Source organism: Mytilus galloprovincialis, chromosome 1 (genome assembly GCF_965363235.1).
Source record: "Mytilus galloprovincialis chromosome 1, xbMytGall1.hap1.1, whole genome shotgun sequence".
In the NCBI taxonomy this organism is placed as follows: Eukaryota; Metazoa; Mollusca; class Bivalvia; order Mytilida; family Mytilidae; genus Mytilus; species Mytilus galloprovincialis.
Genome location: NC_134838.1, coordinates 81,877,972 through 81,894,848, shown reverse-complemented (window position 1 = coordinate 81,894,848; position 16,877 = coordinate 81,877,972). Strand labels below are relative to the sequence as shown.

The 16,877-nt window shown below is 32.8% G+C and overlaps 1 protein-coding gene across 3 annotated transcripts in view; it reads right to left on the bottom strand.

The window, feature by feature from the left end:
* The window catches only part of LOC143085614 (uncharacterized), a 71,441-nt gene that overhangs the window by 9,065 nt on the left and 45,499 nt on the right, over positions 1–16,877 (bottom strand). For all 3 annotated transcript variants that reach the window (XM_076262084.1, XM_076262078.1, XM_076262093.1), the window contains 9 exons: positions 16,570–16,735; positions 15,102–15,252; positions 12,859–12,996; positions 11,298–11,476; positions 10,185–10,248; positions 8,306–8,405; positions 6,148–6,304; positions 4,907–5,007; positions 4,105–4,253 (listed from right to left, as the gene is read on the bottom strand). In XM_076262084.1, coding sequence (XP_076118199.1) covers positions 4,105–4,253; positions 4,907–5,007; positions 6,148–6,304; positions 8,306–8,405; positions 10,185–10,248; positions 11,298–11,476; positions 12,859–12,996; positions 15,102–15,252; positions 16,570–16,735 — 1,205 coding nt within the window. The remainder of the gene's footprint in view (positions 1–4,104; positions 4,254–4,906; positions 5,008–6,147; positions 6,305–8,305; positions 8,406–10,184; positions 10,249–11,297; positions 11,477–12,858; positions 12,997–15,101; positions 15,253–16,569; positions 16,736–16,877) is intronic.

The window sequence follows — 16,877 nt, the reverse complement described above, 5'->3', positions numbered from 1 at the left end:
TCTTCTCGGGCGAGGTCAAGTTTGCTTTTTGTTTCACAAGAACTTTTCTTTGGTTGGCGACTGAACAACAGAAACTTATTTTTCTTAATAGGCTCATAGATGCTTGCCGTGTTCTGCATTCTGTTTCTGAAGTCAGCGTACTGATTGCATCCAGTTTGTTTAATTTGTGACAGTTTCCCTGTGCCTGCTTGTACAATATCTTTACTGTCTATCCTGTAAATATCTTCAGAATCCTCAAGAAATGGATTTCCATAATCATTCATGACAGTCTTAAGACTTCTCACTTTGTCAATGAAATCTTTTTGCATAGACATAGAATTGTCATGATGTCTATCATCTGTGTTCTTTCTTCTAGACGAATATTCCTCGAACTGGCTTATCAGTCTACTGATTTCTGGCCCGGCCACCATCCACCGTCTCAAAGCAGCGGGATCCTCGGTCAGCCCTACAGCACCACCATCACCTTTAACAATAGCGTTGTTCTGTTCATGAGCCTGGTCTATCGCCATGTTTGAGAAAACACGATTTGATTTTTTAACAGTGAAATGCCCTTTTATAAATTCTCTGTATATGTCTGGGGTTTTTGTTTCTAATGATGCCATATCGCGAAGATGAATAGGGAGCCATCTAGCATAGTTGATATGATCAAGTCCAAAAAAGTATGGAATCAAGGAAGACAACGTTTGTTTATAAAGCTCAAAATCCGCTTCTCGTAATGATCGAATGTACGAAAAAACCAACAACTGAAATTCAAGAACCGAATACCAAAACTCAAAATGGGGTCTACCTTCTTTTCTTTCTTCACACCATGTATAAAATTATCAAATTCTATTGATTCATTAGGATCTTCGTTAATAGAAGATTCATAAGCAGACATAAGTAAATCAAACAATACACATGCGGTAACTTGATGTGCTAGTCTAGTTTTAGGAGTATTAGAACTTGACAAGAACGATTCTGCAGTCCCAGAGGATGCAACATCTGCTTCTGATAAAGCCTCTATCCAACCACTCTCTCGCAATAGATCACCCAAAACCTTAAAACATGCCATCTCAATATGTAATCCACCGAACATAACAACGAATTTGTTTTCACCGTATTCATTTGGCCATTCCCATTGAATTTGCTTTGCCAAAACAAATAGCGGTTGGTCTGCTGTAATCACTGGAGTTTGGCCAGGATTCAAAAACGACACAACATCCCTGACCTTATCCATCGAATGTTTTATGGTAGCAACTGAGTGAGCTTGTTCTTGAAATAATGGCATTAAGCAGCTTAGACTCACTTCAACAGTTGGTCCACGTCTCTCTGAGGAATGAAATGATGACCATGAAATATTTTCGGACGTAAGATCTTCACCTGTTAATCTCACCGTATTTAACCACTCATACTCATTTTGCAAACTCATGAACAGATAATCCTGGTTAAGTATATTAGTAATATCGTCAGGCAAAATGAGAGGTTCTGGTTTTGTTTTAAGATATGCCGGTTTCATATTCATATAAGCAGCAGGAAGTTCAGGTACCTTTTTAGATTTTAGTTTATGTGTAGGTAATATTAACTCATCCCTTCTAACGCCGATATTATCTTTCATTGGATGTTGAAAAATAGAGATTCCGGTCCCATGAAATGATGATTTTGATGTTGTTGAGCTTGGATTGTGATCTATGTTGTCGACTGCAGCTGTGGTAAACACTTTGCCCTTTAATAAAGGCGGGCATACCACACCTTCATTCAAATAACGTTCAACAACAGCCTCACCTAAATGCGTTGATATTTCTAGTACCCGATCGTAAGAGATACATAACCCATGTTGAAATAATGTGTCTATTAGCTGTCTTTTCCTGGTTTTTGCAAAGAGTAACAGTCCAAGATACACACAAAATGGTGTCTCACGATCAGCTGAATGTCTTTGTTGTACTGTTACCTTTTGGCTGTTTGGGTGATAATTGAACATTAAAAGTTGGGCCAAGGCTAAGTCAGACTTTGTAGAAACGTTGTCTAACTGTGATTTGATATCAGGTCCATGTTCTATCATTTTCACCAACTGTAACAATGGAGGTGGTATGCTATCATCGATATCTTCAGAGACCAATGATCCAGAAAAAGTTGTCTTCGTTGTAGCTAATTGACAGCGAATCATTTCGGCCGTCTTTGCCATATGCATGGTGTCATTATAATCACAAGCAAAGGCTATAGCTGGTCCTATATCTTTTTCAAACATCAAAAGTACATCTCTGCCCTTTGTGTGTGCTTCTAATTCTGGCATCTTTTGCAATAGTTTGTCCTTGAGTCGAGTAGAATGTACCTGTTCAGAAGAAGAACCAAGCTGTGCCAATCTTTCCTCGTACAGGTTTGCCAGGTCTGCTAATCGAAACACAACCGACTCTTCAGAGTTTCTTTGAGTTTCAAAAATGTATGTGACCAGCTCAGCTAATGCAGTTTCTTTCATTATAGTTTCCTCCTGTGTGCAACTGCTTTCGATCTCTGTTTGTCTCTTCTTTGATCTCTCTCTATTATATACAGCTGCGAGACAAGACGGGTGATACTTCATCTCTTGTGCTATAACATCACCACTACTCAGCTTTGCCAACAGTTGTTTATTGATCTTTAGAACGAGGAGTACACCTAAAAAGTTTAGGAGACGTACAATCACTAGAACTTCCAGATGGTATCGGTGACATATTGCGTTTCTGGGCTCTCTCAAGTTTAGTGTTATTGAACTTTATCCTACACAAATTATGGTACTTGGCATTTTCTTTCTTCATTGTGCTTTCAATACCCTCTCCGTGGTTTAATCGCCGAATATCAAGAGGGATAGGGAGGGCATTTAATTCATGAAAGAGAGGAATATTTTTGCCTAACATTGTATATCCTTCGTCTGACGATTTTAGTAGGTCTGTTGTGACCTCCTGGCACAAACAACATTTAGTCCAATCAGTTTCCCAACTATCTGCTGAAGAAGCTGATAAGCGAACTCTTTTCGCCATTTCAAAGACTTAGTAACTATTATGTTAACAAAAGTAATCAACAATGAACTTATAGAACTATAACGCAAATATTATCTGAGCAATAAATAAACGCAACAGTAAACAAGAACCGAGTGAAACTAATCAACATTTAGAGAAGTGCACGAGGAGGGTGTGTCTGAAAAAAAGACGCTTCATAGAGAAACCTCACAGGTAAAATTCTAGAAATTGTATAAAATTCAAGATTACATTTCTAACTATGTTATTTTATGTATTAACAACATTATCATTATAGAATTGTGTTTATAATAAGGACAGAACTCCTTGAAATCAGTTTCCGATCAGAATTGCAAAAAAAAACTTCGTAACTAAAAATATCAACTTCGGATAGACAAGTACCGAGCCACGTCTTATAACAATGAGAACTCACACTCTCAAAAAGGTTTACTAGAATAAAATTGAGCCCTCTATTGGCCTATAACCTATCGAACCTAATGTAGCAATCGAAGATTAGTCAAAGATTTGTGGAATATAACAACTGACATTTTTCTGGTTATAAAACAGTCACATTCGGGATATTCATAAAACCAGAAGTGGGTTATCGACCGATAATTTACCGAAAGTGATACCTTATCTTATAAAACAATGATTTACTCCATTTTGAAACATTTTGGATACAATACAACTAAAACTGACCATAAATATAATGTCTTTTTGCTGTGAAGACGTCATTTCAAAAATCCAAGATGGCCGCCATGATCGGATGATTTTTTTTCGTGGCTACCCCCCTAATATGATTACAAACACCTAAAGGCATGTTCTTACAAAGTTTCATGCTTGTATCACCATTTGCATGATTTGTGTGGTAAGCTGCCTAACTAATATTGAAATAGTTTGCTTGTAAATTGTTTATGTCTGTTCAAAAAGATTTAGACAGTATATTAGTAAAAATTGATCTGTTTGCAAAAATAATTAATTTGGTCCATGTTTATGTATCAAAAATTCAACTCAACATTTTCAAAAAACATTTTTTTGGCAAAAATAAGTGCGGAAAAAGTATGATTTTCATATAATTTTTCAAAATTCCACGGCAAAATTTAGTTAGCAAACTAAAAGCTTCATTTGATATACAAACCTTCTTTAAGAATTTAACTTGGAAATGTTGTTGTTTCCATCCATTCATTGCCTTCATTTTCATAAATCCCATGTTTAACTGATGATTATTTGACTGAAGATTTCGTAAATCATCAGATTTCTCCAGATATCTCTTCATTAATTCATCCTCTGTAAAAATTAATATATCATCTAAAATCTGGCATACAAATTTTAAGACTACGTGTAATATTAAAATATGGTTGTCAGATACTCACAGTATCAGTGAAATGTTGCTGCTTGTTTAATTCTATATTTTAGAATTTCGCTTCAATACCAAAGAGAACTCTGAATGTGCTGTTATCTATATACTTCTCACAATTTCTAAATAGTTTAAATATTTCTTTGAATTACATTTACAATGAATAGAATTTTAGTAAAAGGGATCACATAATGAAATCCTGGTTTATAAAATTACTGGTACAAATCTCAAGTAAGTTCGAACTGGCAGTTGTGACTTGGAAAACATAATTTCTTGAGAAATTAATGAAAATTAAGGAAAAAAAACAGGTTTTCAAAGTTTTAAAATAATGTAGTGTTAGCTTTATTTAAATAGAAGATAAAGGATTCCAGGTGTTGATCACTCTCCGATTTCTTTTTACAAACAAATGAAAATTGATTTATCAGGGTATTGAAATTAGATAAAAACATCATGCCTCAATAATATTAAACCTGACAGCTCAATTCTAACACATGTAAAATGATGTAATTAATTTGTTAGAATGATTAGGATGATAAACCATCCCCAATACACAAATAAATCCAGTTTTAAATAATCTACTTGCCTGCTTCCTGTTCACTTTTGTTCCTGACTTCATCCATTTCATTTAATGCTTCTTTACGGGTATCGTTAATTTCTGTATTCACATCTTCATGAATTTCATGTCTGCAAACAGAAAATATTTCAACTATTATGTATTAAAACTAATTAGATTGCATGAAAAACATCAGATTTGAAAAATCCAACATTAAAATTTGAAAATAGTTGTTTATTCATTTTCTTTGAGGTGACTATGAAATTTATACTGGCAAACCAAGATTTGAATCAACTCATCCATAGAAAAATTTGTAAGGGTTCTGCAGAACCCAGTGTCTCGCCTCCTTTATGAATCTAATACATGTTTAAAGAACTTTAACTGCAGACTGTATGTAATGTTAACTGGAAGAAAAATTAAGTCCATTTATAAGTAACACACGGAACAACAGGAAATATATTTTTACAAAATTTCCTTCTAGAATCTAGCATTTGATTATAAACAAGCTTCTGTCATAGTTTGGTAGAAATCCAGGACAGTTAAAGAAAGTTATTAAAATTTCAAAAACTTTAACCACAGAGAGAGTATTTGTGGATGCTGCCGCCAACAGAATGTAGGATCAATATGTCTTGCTTTTTCGACAAAAGTTGAAGGCTCGATAAAAAAGTATTGGAGTTCGAGCACAAATGACAAATTGCATTGACCAATTGGGGAACCAATCTGGTTTGACTGAATTTACATATTGGTCAATTCATACTGTAAAATACTTAGGAGAACCATGGTTATGTATGCTGCATTTTTCTCACCTACTTATACAACTTCAGTATACATTGTTTGGGTTTCCTTATGACATTTGGCAGCAATTGTTTCATGTACTTATGCAACTTATCCTTTATATATTAATGGATTTAAAATGGGCGATGGCACAGTCTTAAAAACAGGAAATTATACAAAGTGTAAAAATGACATGTATGTATTACTCAATTTATTTCACTTGACTGGGCGGAGTTTAACCGTTTTGCTCATAATAAACCATTCCATCTATAGATAGGTGTTTTAGGATAAACTCATCAATGAAGTGTCCAGTTATTCTTTTGTAAATTCCTTTGATGGCACTGATAGGTGATAATAAATCAGTAATAATTATAACGGCAATCATCCCAATCACACACATCTTCAAATAGACTGTCCTTATGCAAATTAAAATGTAAGCTCCACCCGATCAGTTGAAATGACATTGGTAATATGTATGAAATTTCTTTCTATTCTACCTGAATTCATCCAGTCTCAGTTTGAGTTTGGCAGTGCTATCAAACAAGCTGTGTACCACATCTTCATACTGTTTTCTGACTCTATCAGTAATATCAGCCTCTTGAGTCAGACTCATTTCTCTCATCTCATGTACCTTAGCTCTCAGTGCTGTCACTTCTACAATGTAACATGAAAAATTGCAATCTAACAAACTGTGTTCTACATCCTCAAACTGTTTTTGAGATCAGACATTTGTCACACAAGTATAAGTTCTTCCAAGTTATTACTGTGACTTGACTGTAAGTGTACTTGCCACCTGTTGCAGATCAATTAACATTCTGACCAAATTGCTATTTGATTTATCAAACCAAACTGTTTAACTGGTCAGAAATGTGACAAAACTGCTGTAAAAAACTAGTCAAGTCTTCAAAGTGCAAGGTGATGAAATAAAGCAACAAGCAAAATATTTCACCACCCTGGTATGTTTTTTGAGATAATTTAGATTGAAAGAGAAATACAACTTTGAGAAAAAATAATTATATTTTTAATCAAATTTTATACAGCATTGTTATAAAATTGTGGCATATAATGAATATATTTGAGTTCTAGAGTTAAGTTAACTGATGAAGTACATTTCCCATACGAATACCATGATTTGTCACTGTTCGTTTTTTTGACGTTACTTGAAAAAGCATGTTTTTTGAGATTTTTTCTGAAAAAGTAAGTTTCTAAAATTTGATTTTGTCATACAACAAAATATATTTAATCCAAAAACATCTGAAAAGTTATGCAACAGAGTTCATTTTCAAGGGGCTAGCTGAAACCCGTTTCTTGGTGTTGAATTTTCTCATTGTGTTAAAGACCATTTGGGCCTGTTTACTGCTCTTTGGTCAAGTTGTTATCTCTTAGACACAATCCCTTTTTCCATTCCTTACTCCATACATGTCAAGTGACATGATATTCGCGTGTAATACACGCTTTTTCAACGGTTTACACGCAAGGATTTTGTCACATGGCGTGTACACGCTTTTCACAACTTTACACGCAATTACACGCTTTTTCGTTCTTTTCATTTTTTGGTCGTTAGTGATATCGCTATTTTCGGGTTTTTTCCTTATTCGGCGATAAATACCGAAAAATTCGATGTTGTTTGGCTGCCGTTTATTTTTCTATATGGACAAACAGTAAAAGGTAAGTAGTTTGTGATTAGTTTTAACGATTTTGTGACTTTTTTTCAAATTCACTTTATAGGGGAAATGTGCACAGAAAGAGGTCACTTTCAGGGCCTGTACCGTCGTCTAAAGTGCCGATTGTTAAGCCAAAACGATGTGTACGTCAAGATTCAAGATTTATAAATTATATTTTGGAGTTCGAGTTTAAATGATCGAGTGACGAGTAACACATAATTTGTGCATTCTATGTTGCAATGATAAAAAACAATACATGTGAGAGGAGAAATACAATGTAGCTAATTGAATAAACATTTAACATGTTTATCTATAAATGGAAATCAAATTTATAAAACATTTTTCTTTTTCAATTTCAGTTTCAAATCTAGCCAACACGGCAACAGAAATCTACAGGCCATGGGGATAAAAATATCACAGAACTGTTGGATCAGCTCTCATAGTACCAGCTTTCTTCTGATGAACTACCCAGTTTTAACCAGACAATAGCAATGGGCCACAGCAATGACAAAGATAATAGATGACATTTTACATTGCCAAAAAAACCAACATTATGACATTCTTTCAAATCTTGATGAAGTTAATTCAGTCAAATATCAATTCCTACTGTTGGAGAGCCTTTTCAATTATAAAGAAATTGACACTGAATTCTGATCAGAACTTGACTATGTTACATTTGTATTGTGTGCTGTTTCAAATAAATGTAACTAAACTTGAAACTGGCAGTTGTTTTGAATATGTGCCTAGTGGTGGTGCTTTAAAAGCAACATAACAGACCACTGTTTAATACAATAAAAGTTCATGGTAGAATATAATATTGTTTTTTTATATTCACAAATTTGTATGAAATTAGGAACATTACCACATTCATATGTCCGCATCTACGTCACGCGTTTTCACACCCTTTTTGACATATCATGTCATGTCATGACATGATTTCCCATTGTCAGAGGTTGACATGTATGCCTTACTCTAGTATATAAAAACCTACCCATCAACAAATCATAAACATTTTCTGCAAGGTGTGTCTGAACTTCTACCATAATGTCTCGCTGTGCACTATTTAACTGACCTCTCAACTGTTTTACTTCCTGTAAGAAATCATTCATTGTGAATATGCATGTAACATTTACTGATGAACCCCAGCCATAATTAATCTTTCATGAAAACCGTCAAAGCACATAATTAACATTGCAGATACCTTGTGACTGCTTTCAACTGCTTAGGTCTTATTAAATTTTGATGGTACACATTTTTTAGTTTGAGAAAGGTTTTTATTTTTGATGATACTAGATTTTAGTAAATCAATGTTTTTTTTTATTGTTATTTGTTTGTTTTTCAATTCTATTTTTTTTATGGAATAGGGCAATTTTCATAAACAAGAGGCTCTCAAGAGCCTGAATCGCTCACCTGGTAAACAATGCCTTATTGAACATATTGAACCATGCCAGGCAAACATGTACAGCTAACAATTCTTCAATATTACAAATATATATGACTTACTGTTTATAAATAAAGAAAATGAGACCAAAACACAAACACTTCCAAATCCATTCAGTAGTTTCAGAAGGAGAAGATTTTTTAAAGTTAGCAAATATGATGAACAAATTGTGAAAATTGTCATTAAAGGACACTTACCCCTTAAGGGGTCAATTGACAATTTTGGTCATATAAACCTATTTGTAGATCTTACTTTGCTGATCATTTTTGCTGTTTACAGTTTATCTTTATCTATAATGATATTCAAGATAAAGACCAAAAACTGCAAAATTTCCTTAAAATTACCAATTAAGTGGCAGCAACCCAACAATGGTTTGTTTGATTCGTCTGAAAATTTCAGGGCTGATAGATCTTGACCTAATGAACATTTTTACCCCATGTCAGATTTGCTCTAAATGCTTTCGTTTTTGAGATATAAGCCAAAAACTGCATTTGACCCCTATGTTCTATTTAAAGTAAGGGCGGCCATGTTTTTTGATGGATCAAAAATCGAAGCACACACTTTGTGCAGGATAATCTAAGGAACTATCATGCTTAGTTTCATCCAAATCCATTCAGTAGTTTCAGAGAAGAAGATTTTTTAAAGTTAGCAAATATGATGAACAAATTGTGAAAAATTGTCATTAAAGACCCTTAAGGGGTCAATTGACAATTTTGGTCATATTAACCTATTTGTAGATCTTACTTTGCTGATCATTTTTGCTGTTTACAGTTTATCTTCATCTATAATAATATTCAAGATAATGACCAAAAACTGCAAAATTTCCTTAAAATTACCAATTAAGTGGCAGCAACCCAACAATGGTTTGTTTGATTCATCTGAAAATTTCTGAGCTGATAAATCTTGACCTAATGAACATTTTTACCCCATGTCAGATTTGCTCTAAATGCTTCTGTTTTTGAGATATAAGCCAAAAACTGCATTTGACCCCTATGTTCTATTTTAAGTAACGGCTGCCATGTTTTTTGACGGATCAAAAATCGAAGCACACACTTTGTGCAGGATAATCTAAGGAACAATCGTTTTAAGTTTCATTCAAATCCATTCGGTAGTTTCAGAGGAGAAGATGTTTGAAAAATTGTTAACGACGACAGACGACGACGACGGACGCCAAGTGATGAGAAAAGCTCACATGGCCTTTTAGGCCAGGTGAGCTAAAAAAAATGTTGGTGTAAATTTTTCCCTTTGTAGTCTGGTATATGATAATATATATCAACTACACACAAAAGAGCTAAACTTGGAATACAATGAGACTTCATTGACTTATTTAGTTGTTTATCAGAGCAAATTACTGGTACTTTATAAAATGACTGGAACCTTATAAAAAATATCTGTCAGCAATTTGTTTGAATAAAGATAATATAACTACCTGTTCTCTTTGGTACAAAAGCTGATGATGAACTCTCAAAAGGTTCTCATAATACATGGAGTAACTAAAAATTTAAAAGAAATTTTATCTATCAACACCACTGAAATAATAATGAAAGCTTTCAAAGTATAAATTAATCATATGCAAAGTGTACAACAAAAAGTGATTAACATTTCATGAAACATCATAATACAGGAATAATGGTCTTCTACAATTTAATAAAAAAAAAATAAGACTACATCCTCCTTCCTTATATTTAAAGCTAGCAAATTGAAATGAGGACCTTATAGGCCCATAGTGCTACTTACCTATATAATCTTACTAAGACCTTAAGGATGTTCACTTGTCATGTTTTTGTCAGATTTTGGAATCCTCTAGTTTTATCAATTTGAATGCCTTAGTAAAAATTGCCCACTGACCCCCATTTTTCTTTTTATAAATCTTTTACATTTATAATAATAAGCCATCTGTAAAAGTCCTTTAAAATCTTTGTTATTTTTTAATAGTTTTTTAGAACATAAACTTGTCACTGATAAAGCTATGAAAAATCAAGAGAGAGCATTTTCCTGCAAAAATTTCAATGGCTTATATCTTGAAAACAAGCATATTGACCTATATATTTTTTTTGCTTTTTTGTTTTCTTTATTTATCCCTTATCAATATATACTAATGTTATGCAAGGCTTGTTATTTTGAATCTGAGTAGCGAACTTTATTAAGCTTGTCTTTCATTCATTTCCATGTTAAACAATACCCTTACTACATGAAAACTTTATACTCGTAATTGTAAAGGAACTTGACATTTACAGAAAAATATATCTTTTTTTAGAGTTTACAGTAAACCTGAATACATAAATCTTTTTTGCTATATTGTGAATACCTGTATGGTGATTTAAAATTTTGAAGAAGCCTTGATGTTGGGTTGCTGTATAATTTTATTATCCTAAATTTCTTTATATTGATTCAGTTTAGCAATTTTATGTACGGAATCCAACAACAATATATCATAGATACCAGGATTAAAAATATCTACACCAGAAGCATGTTTCATCTAAAACAGACTCATCAATGACCATGTGAGGTCAAAAAGGTACAGAGTTGAAGAGTTGTCTACCTTTCATAATTATGTCGCTCTCTAGTCATGACATTCCTCGCTAGTTCACTGAAACAGTTGTTTAAATGTTCTTTAGAGAATGTGATTTCATCATCATTTTCTTGGCAGTTTGCCATCAGCTGAGTGACAAAAGTATCGGCAATATGTGGTTTGGTCAATGTAAAGCTTTCCTTCATTACCTACAAAATCATGAAAATACAAAAACTTATGTCTTAAAATTTTATTCAAAGTTACTTTTGTAAGTGATCAAGTTATATGATGATGATGATGGTGATGATGATGATGATGATGGTGATGGTGATGATGATGATGGTGGTGATGATGATGATGATGATGGATGGTTGCTTAATGTCCAGTGGCAAAATTATACAAATGCAGGACTGAAATATGTTATTTTATGCAACTGGTTCCTGTCTTATACTAGACTGACATTCTAGTTCACAAGGTATCAGTCGACATAAAGATGGTACCACTTTGCAAACAATATCATGTTTCAAAGCTGGCCAGTCTTGCTCTTAGAAATTTATGCTGTGTTTGGCAGAGATGCAGCAAATACTAATTCTGAAGTCTTTGTTTTTAACCAATTGGGAATGAAAGCCCACAAGCTCCTTCACTCAATGTGAGCATACAGACACATTATCCAAGTAATATGTATTTGTTTTGCTTTTAAGGTGGTATGGGTGTCTTCCTCCATCTTGGATTGTAAAAAACAGAGAATCAAAGGTCCAGATTTTCCATCAAGTTAGCAAAATTTGATGCAGGAATGCAGATGTTTAATGTACATTTTCATTTAAAAGTACCAATTTATAAGAATATAACTTCTAAATATTGATATTTTTGCAAATGTTAATTATTTTTGGTTGTTTTTATCTTTTTTAAAAATTGGCATTTTAAGGGGAGGTAACTCTAAAAAAGTGCATTTTCTGAAGGATTCTGTATGGAATTTTCCTATTTTGTATTTTAGCCGAAAAAAACGTACGATGACCCTATCTTTTCTTTTGATATTCTCAAAGCAGTGTCTGAAAGCTATCTTTTCCTGAAGTATTTAACAATTCTATCATTTTGTTTAGTTTCTAATCCCAATATGGTGTTTTTTCCTGTATAATCCATACAAAATGTGTCATTTTGTCCCGTCCTGTAGCTTGAGAAAATGCGCGGTGACCTATCATTTTTATTATATTTTTCAACATGTATCAATAGATACAACGTTTTGGCAAAGTATGAACAAATTCTATCATTTTTATTTTAGACTCCCATACCACCTTAAGGTAGCTACCGGTATGTCATTTCACCATGCCATCTGTCGACCCCATAGTTCATTTACTAACCAACAATTTAATATCCAATGAAGTATAAAATTTTATCAGTCATACATTGAATATATAAACAACAATTAGTTTTATAATAATAGAAAATGACAATTAAACTGGTATCTAGAATGACTCATTTTCATATTAACCCATAGGTTGAATCTGAGTGTTCTAGACGGAAATGTTCTGAATTTGTTTTCAAGTTTTAAATGTCATGCCATTTATTATAAATCATTTAATCTTTCACTTACAGGCTTCTTCCAAAGATCTGTAGCATTAACAGACTCTTCCCTAACTCTCTCAGCAATTGTCAAACTTAATTCCTTAGCCAGCTTCTTCCTTAATTCTGTAATCATGTTCACCTCAAGTAATTCCATTAGTCGTACAAGCTGTAAAAATTCATATGACACGGGTTATGTTCTTCTCATATATTTTATGATAGTATGATACTAAACCCCTAACGGGAGGGATTGTACCTGATATTCATATGATGAAGACATAATCTTTCAATCAGTTTAATTGAGGTCTGGAGCTGGCATGTCAGTTAACTGCTAGTAGTCTGTTGTTATTTATGTATTATTGTCATTTTATTTATTTTCTTTTGTTACATCTTTTGACATCAGACTCGGACTTCTCTTGAACTGAATTTTAATGTGCGTATTGTTATTCTTTTACTTTTCTACATTGGCTAGAGGTATAGGGGGAGGGTTGAGATCTCATAAACATGTTTAACCCCGCCGCAATTTTGCGCCTGTCCCAAGTCAGGAGCCTCTGGCCTTTGTTAGTCTTGTATGATTTTAAATTTTAGTTTCTTGTGTATAATTCGGAGTTTAGTATGACGTCCATTATCACTGTACTATTATGCATATTTTAGGGGCCAGCTGAAGGACACCTACGGGTGCGGGAATTCTTGCTACATTGAAGACCCATTGGTTGCCTTCGGCTGTTGTTTGCTCTATGGTCGGGTGGTTGTCGCTTTGACATATTCACCATTTCCTTTCTCAATTTTATAAATATTATTATACATCATTCCTAGTTAGGCCAACTAAAATTAATTAGTAGATTTTCATCCAAATTATAAAAAAAAATGGGGCGGGTGGGAGGATTTTATATTATAATTTTCATTTCTTATGAAACCCTCTTGTGACCTGTTCTTCATACATGCAAGTGTAATAATAAGCTTATATCATGTATATACATGTATAAGAAATCATACATAATTTTTTCAAATCTAAAATAGAAATCTCTGATTGGCAACCACTGTTCTACATGTAATTGCTGCTTTAGGATCCTATTTTTAATTTCTTCAGTTGGGCTACCTTCACCAAATTTATTTGTCTTTCTAAGCAATGTTTTTTTTTTGTCTCCATAAAATAAAACAAATATGCATTGGTATGCAACAAAAGAATTATGAGTACAGAATAAACTGAAAACTCAAACAGTTTTGAAAATAATAGAGTTGGTGCTTATATGATTCTTCTTATGGATGCAAATATAATTAATATGTAACACATGAACTTAACAAAAAAGAAGAAGTTGTAAAATAACTATTGAGAGTAATGGGACAGAAGGCGTTTTCTGTTTGTCAACAAAAAAACAATAGCCATGGGTAAATCTAAGTGTATGTTTGCCTACTTTTTGAACCCAATATACTGTCATAAATCTAACAAGTTCGTGCATATGTTAATTTGTTTAATCCAGTTATGTTTTTGTACCAATGTGTTCCATGATTCTTGCTCTTTGGATATAATTCACAGTCCAAAATTCCTGCCTCAAAGTAATTTTATCAATAAAAAGTCAGCGGTTTTCTTATCACAGAAATTTGTGTCATGCCGCGATATGCGCTCTTGGACACAGCGTATTACTTGTAACCCGATTATTTCATGCTCTTCTCATAATCAATCTCTATTCTTGGTAGATGATTTTGTCATCATAGAGCTGCAGAATCATTTAAATTATTCGAAGAAATACGAAAACCGAAATTTGAAACAGGAAGTTTTGAAGGAAACGAAATTTTTAACAGTTACCGGGAACGGAAATGAACAAATTCCGGAAATCGTAAATTTTTAAAAATAAAAAAAAATCGGGGCGGGACGATTTCAGAGGGGCGGGCAGGGATGAAAATCTTTCAATTAATTTCAATTGGCCTTAAAGCAACATATACATACAGAAATAGGTGTATACATATAAAGTATATTTCATACTGAACTTGGCTGTCATTATGTTTCCATTTTACCAAGTGTAATTTGCTGTCTGCATATTTCCTTTATTCAGAAAACAATCATCATAGATTTTTTTATTTTTAAAGAAAAACTGTTTTTAGTGATGATTTTGAACTACATACAAATTAATAAAAAGGATAGTGATTCTTTTTTTTTATATATGTTTTTTTTGATAAAGTGTCCCATTTGCATTGTTAGTTTGTCTTATACTAAATGTCTTATAACTACCTATAGGAGAGGACAACATTTACAATATTCACAGGTATACCTACCTGCTTAGATCTGACTTCTATTTCCGATGCCCCTCTAGGCATGACAAGGGGTTCTGTGTCTAAAGCTATACCCTCATACAGCTCACCCTGACCCAAACGTCTAGCAACATTCTGTAGAACTGGTAATAAGATATCAGTCTTGTACAGTTTACTGAAAAGATAAGCAATGTAATTTTCAGCCTATAGTCACAACAATAGAGTTCAGCTAGCCTTCAATTATTACCATCATATGACAATTTCATGTACTTTTTATCTACAAGTTGATACATAACCCTAATACTTTGATTTTTCTTACTGCCAATATTGATTGATAACTTCTTAATATCCAGTTGAAAATATTACTTGCCTATTCTGGAAAAAGACATAATTACGATACAGATAGACCAAATACCATCCTTCATATTTTCAACAACCTTAGTTTAACATATGATGTCGTTTACTAGATATCAATGTTTACAGTCATGGATTTTGTCTCACATATTTGCAGAAAGGCTTCATTCATTTTGCATTTAGTGCATAACTGCAACATGGAAGTAATAGCCTCAGTTTGAGATCTTGTCATTAATATTTAAATATAAACAAAGGCTGGCCCCAAAAGGATGTTTTGCTGCATAGTGTATTCATCAAACACATCAAGTGTGTAGAATATCTTTTTGGATTAAATTATTACACAGTTTAGGGGTTGATGAACCAATAAATTGTCTGGGTTAACTTTAAAAATATATTATATAGATATATAATTCCTTAAGGTAGATCATAGGTATATTTTTCTTGAGATGGAATTTTCTTATACTTTGACAAAATAAAGATTTAACTATGCTATTTTCAAAAATATAACCAAAAGTATGGGTCACCTTTCTTTTTTCCAAGCTATGAATCCTTGAAAATTGCCTAAATTTGGTTAGATTGTTCATGAAAAAATACATCTGTATGCATAAAGAGAAACCTGAGATAGAATTTTGAAATAAATTGTGAGAAGATAGGTTTAATAATATGTTTAAAGAAAATAAAAAGAAAAAATGGTGTCACCATACTTGTTTTCTTGCTACAAGTAAAAAATAAAAATTTCCCTATCATTTAAGTATATATTATTTACTAAAGAGTTATCTACCCTTAAATGGCTTATTTGAGAAAAAAAAATGATTCTAAAAACACAAAATTTGATATTTGTTCAGATATTTCGAGTTTTTCATTAATATCACCAATTTTTTTTTTATATAATTAAACAGTCTAACCCATAATTTGCAAATCTGTCTCCAAATTTATAGTTTTGGTAAAAAAAAACTTGTACAATCCAAGATGGCGGTATACCATGAATCTACCTTAACCATAATTATTGAAAAAGATTACTTCTCTCTTTTTGTAGTCATCAAGAAAAATAAATATTATACATTTGTCAACCTAAAATATTATATCAAGAACTAAAACACCTGAATGAAAAGGCTATCATTCTATATTATAACCTTACCAGACTTCTCTGTGTAACATTGTGTTGTCTATTTGTTCTTTCTGGAACTTCCTCTTAGCCCAGTCGGTTTTGATATACTCCAACCATTTCCAGAGAATCAGGAAAAACTTTAATAATCTGTATGATTCTACAGGTTCTTGTGTTCTGGACAAACTCAGTGGAACACCTTTATAAAAATTATAAATAAAAAATTACAAGACTTAGTACAACATTGTGGTACTGACATGTGCCATTTGGTATAAAACAAATGGATATGATCGTACACCACTGTATAATAGATTCAGAGCTTCTTTTAAGGTAATCAGTGT